General features: G+C 25.5%; 1 protein-coding gene across 1 annotated transcript; it reads right to left on the minus strand.

Annotated features, from left to right (window-relative positions):
* On the minus strand, positions 1–3,156 carry LOC123892584 (bidirectional sugar transporter SWEET5-like). The gene is made up of 6 exons (XM_045942407.1): positions 3,117–3,156; positions 2,744–2,780; positions 1,402–1,618; positions 663–833; positions 414–554; positions 1–132 (listed from the first exon to the last, which is right to left on the minus strand). The coding sequence occupies exons 1-6, from the start codon at positions 3,154–3,156 to the stop codon at positions 1–3; spliced, it is 738 nt and encodes a 245-aa protein (XP_045798363.1).
* Positions 3,157–6,469: the final 3,313 nt, after the last annotated feature.

Raw genomic sequence — 6,469 nt, forward strand, 5'->3', positions numbered from 1 at the left:
TCAGACTGCAACCACAACTGGATTTAGAACATGCTCAGCATCATCATCAGCATTATTTTCTCCCATACAACAATAATAAGCATATAGTATGAGCTGAACAAGTCCAGATATTGCTCCAATACTTGTGCTAATCTGCAAAAGTATACAAAGATACATCCATTAATTAACAATGAGATAGTTAAACTTAAAAATCTTTCATCTTTCATATATCCAACTAATCTACAATTATTAACTCACAATAAAATTATTGTAATCTATATTTAAGGTCATATATATATATATATATATATATATATATATATATATATATATATATATATATATATATATATATATATATATATATCATTTATTCACTAAATTTTAAAAAATATTTGTTTTTTATAATAAGAACCAAAGAGAAAAATAATTACCATGACATAAATGCCGAAAGGGTGGGTGAGAGCGAAGGGGGTGATGAGAGCATTTATTGTCCAGACCAAACCATCAAGGAAGTTGGCCAAAGAGAGGCAAAATGACATATATTTCACACTTTTTGTTTTTATAACCTTTGTCTGTTAATTATATGTAACAAAAAATCAAATTTTGAGATTAGTGAAAAAAATTAAAAATGTAATTTTCATATTTGAATAAAAATTAATGGGATAGAAGAAGTTACTTACCATAATAGTAAGAGGAGAGACATACATTAGTCCATTGAAGATAGCACATAGAATACCAAGAATACCAACAATGGAAGACCTTTTGGTAGTGTCATGTAGTGCTAACATTGTTATGAGAACAATGGCAGCAAAGAAAATAACCTCAATAAGAAGATAGAGAAGCAACTTCTTCTGAAATTAGGGAAAAATAGTAGGTATGAGTAGAAATTTTGGAATGATTATATAACTCTTAAACATTCAACTATAGGTTTTGGTTACCATAAAAAAAAACTATAGGTTTTGATTGGAACTTTAAATTTATTAAATAATTAAAAATTATTAATTAATTAAAGTGACATTAATAGTTATTTTGTCATCATCCTAAATAGTATTTAAACTATGTTTGTTGAAGATTAAAACACATTGCGGCCCTTTTGCATATATAAAAAAAATAAATTAAAACTCATTGAACTATTTGTCAAAAAAAAAAAAAACACATTGAACCAGCATCTCATCGATATGTTAAGTAATTTAACGGAAAAGTAGATTATTAAAATATAAAATATTAAAGGAAAAAAAGTAGAATATTCGAAAAGTTACATATATTTTATGACTAAATTTAAATTGACTCAAGAAGTTATAAAATTAATCTCTTGTCACTATCCTAATAAAATCTGCAAGATTACATATATTTGATATTACAACTTAAATCAGCAAATTTCCATGGATTGGACATGGTGAAAGTATATTATATACATACCCTTCCTTTATTGTTGGCATAGACATAAAATATGGTAAGATAGACGAACTGAAAAACAAAGCCAGCCCCATCCACGATAACAAAATAAAGGTCGTGTGGTTGCACAAAAGGCATTCCGTAAAATACCCAAATAGCACAATTCAAGAGGGTAACTAAGTATGGATCAGGCTTGAATTCCTCCACGTCCTTCTTTTTTATAATTTTGTAGAAAGTTGGACTGCAATTCATATCAATTACCAATCGGTATTAATGAGCACATTAGCATCATTTTTAAAATTAAAATAATCAATGCTAAAATAATATAAAAGCTATGTTTTGTGACAAAAAAAAAATTGAAAACTATAATTTAGGTACCGTTTGGCCTGACTTTTTTATGGTCAAAAAGCTACTTTAAAACAAAGTTCAAAATAAGTGCTTTAAAAATAAAGTTAAAGTTGTTTGGTGATTTCGTTTTTAAAAAACTTAAAATGAATTCTAATTTAAAATTTTTTAGACCAATTATTTTTGTTTCCATATGATAAAAATAAAAAATAAACAAATATTAATGTTTTGTGTGCAATATGTTATCTTCATTTTATGAGTCTATATATAATTAATATTTTAACTAATAGTATTTTATAAAATCTACCATTTGATTAGAAGTACACTATATATTATAGATTATTTATGTAAATTTTTACACGAATCTAAAACAATTTAAAACGTTTTTTATATTCATAAAAATTAAAAATGTTCAATAAAAATGCATAAATTCTTAATTTTAGTGGGTCCCGATAACATATAAAATAATTCTAATTTTATGTAAAATTTTAAATAAATAATCTAAATGATATAAATTTTAAATCCATTAAATATTGACTTCTTTAAGTAATACACACACTATGTATCTCTCATGATTTTCACTCTCAAGATTTTAAATAGCATTAATTAGAAGTTGCAGTCGTGTTAAGAATTTTGCAAATGTTAAAGATTGTTGTCGTTGCGGTGTTAATTAATCACAAACATGCACAAATCTTATTAAAATTATTTGTGCTATCATATATAATGTATAATAATTTAATTTTTATTGTTTCTTCCTAATTTCATAACAGTAATTCTTTTTGAACTTTTTTAATGAATTTGTTTTTTCTAAAAACGAAATTAAACACTAATAAATTCATATCGTTGGCCATAATGAAATTCATTACAAGTGGTGCGGTTGTTTCTGCGATTTTAATTTGTTCACACAGTCAAAACAATCAGAGGCAAATGATAACTCGCATACTACTAATATTATTTTGTCACGGCATTTTCATGCATACACAAAACAGAGTAACTAAATAAAGAAAGAGAGTTAAATTACGCTGGTGAGAAGAACAATACGAAGGAGATAACATTCCCTGCATTCAAAAATAAAGTGAAAAATATTTTCCATGCATGAATTGATTAACATAAAAAGTTCAAGTTATTCTTCATGAAAACTTTTTTTTTTTGACGAAATTTCATACAAACTTAAAATTAAGTTCAAATTAATTTTATCCTTCATGCAAATGGATATTAGCACAAAAATTAAAATTAACTGAAATTGAAAAACTTGTGAAACTAATTGAATCAACACAAATCAAACACATGTTAATTAATGAAGTGCAATACAAATTGAAATCAAACATAAAAATCAAATTCATAATTGACATATGATTTTGCGATTGAAAAGCGGAAGAAGAAGAACAACAAACCTATAGTGCCAACAATGTTAACTAATGAAGCACTTATCATTTTCTCTACAACAACAAAGAAATGAAAGTGTGAGGAGAAGAAGAAGAAGAAAGCGTGAGCAAAAGATGAAGAAGAAATGAAACAAGTGACCATTATATAGACTTTTTTTTAATTATTTCTTACAAATTTAGATGATTAGTTAAATTTGTTTGTTAAACAAAATGAACAACTTTATTTTTGAGTTTATTATCTTTTTAGTTTTTTTTTAAAAATTCGGTATTGGAAATAATACTTATATGCGAATATATGATATGTAATGATTATTTCTATTTTTTATTTTTACAACAAAACAAGTGGATAAAGGGTTCATTAGATTAATTTATATTATGACTTTATTTATAAGTAGTTGGATTTAATTCATATATGTCGTGTAAAGATATTTTACACATACATTCAAATAAATTATAGCTTATAAATATTTGAGATTATAATTTAAAAACAAATTTATAAAAGTGTCACATAATATAATTTTATAAAATATATGCATAAAAAAGTTATAAAGTGTCGGTGCATAAGTATTTATAATTAGCTTATTTTTGAGCTTATGCAAACAGCTTATGCAAACAGCTTATGCAATTTTTATGTATTATTATAAGTTTGTCAAGGTAGTTTATGATAAAATAACTTATAAAAATACAATTTTCACTAGTGTGAACTTATAAAATAGCATAAAACCTAATATATATTGCATAAGTTGTTTGCATAAGCTTAAAAATAAGCTAATCCAAACGGAGCCTTATTAGATTATTAGATTATAAGAGAGTCTATGAGAACTTATATTGTGATTATAATAGTATGATTTTAGGATATATATTCATAAAGTTTCCGATAATAACTTTTTGGAATAATTTATGCAAAACAATTTAACTTTATATCTTCCGCAGTTTGATAAGAATAAGATAGATATCCATCATTCAATTATCTACTGTCATGTCATTTCTTTTTAGGCAAATGCTAACATGTGCTACAAGGGCACATTTTAAAGTGTATTTAATTAACTAATATCTCACTTAATTGACTTCAAAAATAGTAATAATCAATTTTATTAATTAAAAGATATGATCCACTATATTTATTATCCATTTAAAAAAATTGTAAAGGAAAAATTATGATATGCTGCTAAATTTGATTTATGATCACGCACTTGGTAATACTACCATAATTATATGCATCCAATTTTTTTTGGTTTGCTAACAATTAAGCTTATAGTACTCCAGGTAATTCTATATTTTTGCTAACTTGTGTTTTTTGTTTTTCTTTTTCGATAAACAAGATCGAGTATTATAGTATTATGTTGTAATGATAACGATTGTTACTACTATTTTAGCTTTCTAATTGCTAATATGTTTTACAATTTTATAACACTTACTATAATTTAAGTTTTTTTTCAACTTAAAAAAGGTTTGACAAAAAAAAAAGCTTTGTAGCAAAAAAAAATTTACCAAGCATCTGATCATACATCAAGTATTTGGCAAGTATCATATTTTCCTATGCAATTTTTTTAAATGTGTAATAAATATATTGAATCATATCTTTTAATTAATAAAATTGATTATTGCTATTTTTGAAGTAAATTAAATGAGATATTAGTTAATTAAATGCACCTTAAAATGTGCCCTTAGGGCACATGTTAGCGGAACCCTTCTTTTTATTTATTTTAAAAATAAATTAAATTTTGAACTAGATTTTTATTTAAGAGTACGATATTAAACTCTTGAGTATAAAAAAATCTCCAAAATATTTTTTTACAAGTAAATATGTTGTTATATATAATATAAGGAGTTAATTAAGCTAATTAATTATTGTGTATATTGAGGGAAGTCGCAAAGAAGATGACTGCATAGGCTATGTGGATCAAACTTGAAACATTGTATATGAAATCATTAGCACATAGGTTATGCTTGAAGCAACAACTATACACATTTAGAACAGTGAAGTTCAACAAAATTATTAATGATTTTTTTTAGTCAAAAGGAAAAATTAAATAAATTAAAAGAGAAAGATACAAAGACTGGGGGATACATCGATATAAAACAGAATAAAATTATTAATGATTTGATGAAATATTTTTAGATTCTCGAGTACTTTAAAAATGATCATCTTTATGAAAAAGAAAATACTATTACTTTAAAGAAGATTAAAAGTCAGTTCAAACTAAGGAGCTAACTAAGCTCAAATATTTAAAGGTCAGCGTTGTGACAAGTTGAAGTGCTTCAATTGTCAAAAGACTAGTTACTTTAAAAGAAATTAGTATTAGTATTTGTTTGAGAGTAAACCATCACTCTATTTTTTAATCCTTAAAAATGACGTAGTATCACTTTGATTGTAACAAAAATAAAATCTCATAAATTGGCTAAGGTTTGTCACATATGATGTTTAACTCTTTCCTTCATTTTAATCTCAAATTCAAAAGAAAAAAGGTTTTAAAAATGTCTACGGTTTAAAAAGTTTTAACCAAAATTTTTGTCTCCCCTAAACTACATGACAATTTTTTGCCACAACATGTTCAAATCTATAAAATACCAAAATAATATTTTGTCTACCAAATATCGAACGAAACAAGATGTTGTTCAATACCGTAGAAATTTATCATATATCTTTTTAATCAAGTATTTGTTAATCTAAAAGTGGTTTCAGGACAATTACTCTGAAATTTTGAAATTTTAATGATAACAATGTATAAGAAAACAATTGAGAAATCTAATTTATGTTCAAGTGTGCAAGACCTAATAGAAATATGCTACTATTGATGGTAGATGTATGCATCTGAAGAACATATTGAACGTACTTTGAAAATAGACTATGAAGATCTAGTTAACTTCTGTGACCAACAAAGTCTGAAGAACTCTGATGTTCAACAAGTTCTCAAGATTAGCCACAGTTAATTTTTTTTGACTTTCACCACCAGTTTATCTAGTTCGGGGGTCAGTTCTGACATCAAGTGATTTCAGCCCTCTCGCAATCGCAGTTGCGGAGGATCGAACTGTGGTCACCACGTTCAGCATCAATCACCACTAAACCAACTATGATAAAACTGTGGCTAAATGCGTTTTCAGGATTGTTATACATATATTTTTTCACAATTTTACACATATTTTTTAGACATACGGATATTATAATCCAGATTTGAATATGTAAAATTCACGTATTAATTGTTCCAATCTCTCTTTTTTTGTCCATTTTGAATCATAATTTCTGCGATGCAACTCATGCTTGTAGTTAGGAGAAATTCTTAGGTGAACACTCACCTAACAATTAATGCTTAGACACAACCAATCAAATCATTACAAATAATAATAATATTCCAATTTAT

Source organism: Trifolium pratense, linkage group LG1 (assembly GCF_020283565.1).
Source record: "Trifolium pratense cultivar HEN17-A07 linkage group LG1, ARS_RC_1.1, whole genome shotgun sequence".
NCBI classification, from domain to species: domain Eukaryota; kingdom Viridiplantae; phylum Streptophyta; class Magnoliopsida; order Fabales; family Fabaceae; genus Trifolium; species Trifolium pratense.

Excerpts from the sequence above, each read along its gene's own strand:
- LOC123892584 (XM_045942407.1), bottom strand. The coding sequence starts at position 3,156 with ATGATAAGTGCTTCATTAGTTAACATTGTTGGCACTATAG. Across the intron at positions 834-1,401 it reads ATGCCAACAATAAAGGAAGG|AAGAAGTTGCTTCTCTATCT; the intron begins GTATGTATATAA and ends CCCTAATTTCAG. Across the intron at positions 555-662 it reads TCTCTCCTCTTACTATTATG|ACAAAGGTTATAAAAACAAA; the intron begins GTAAGTAACTTC and ends TATAATTAACAG.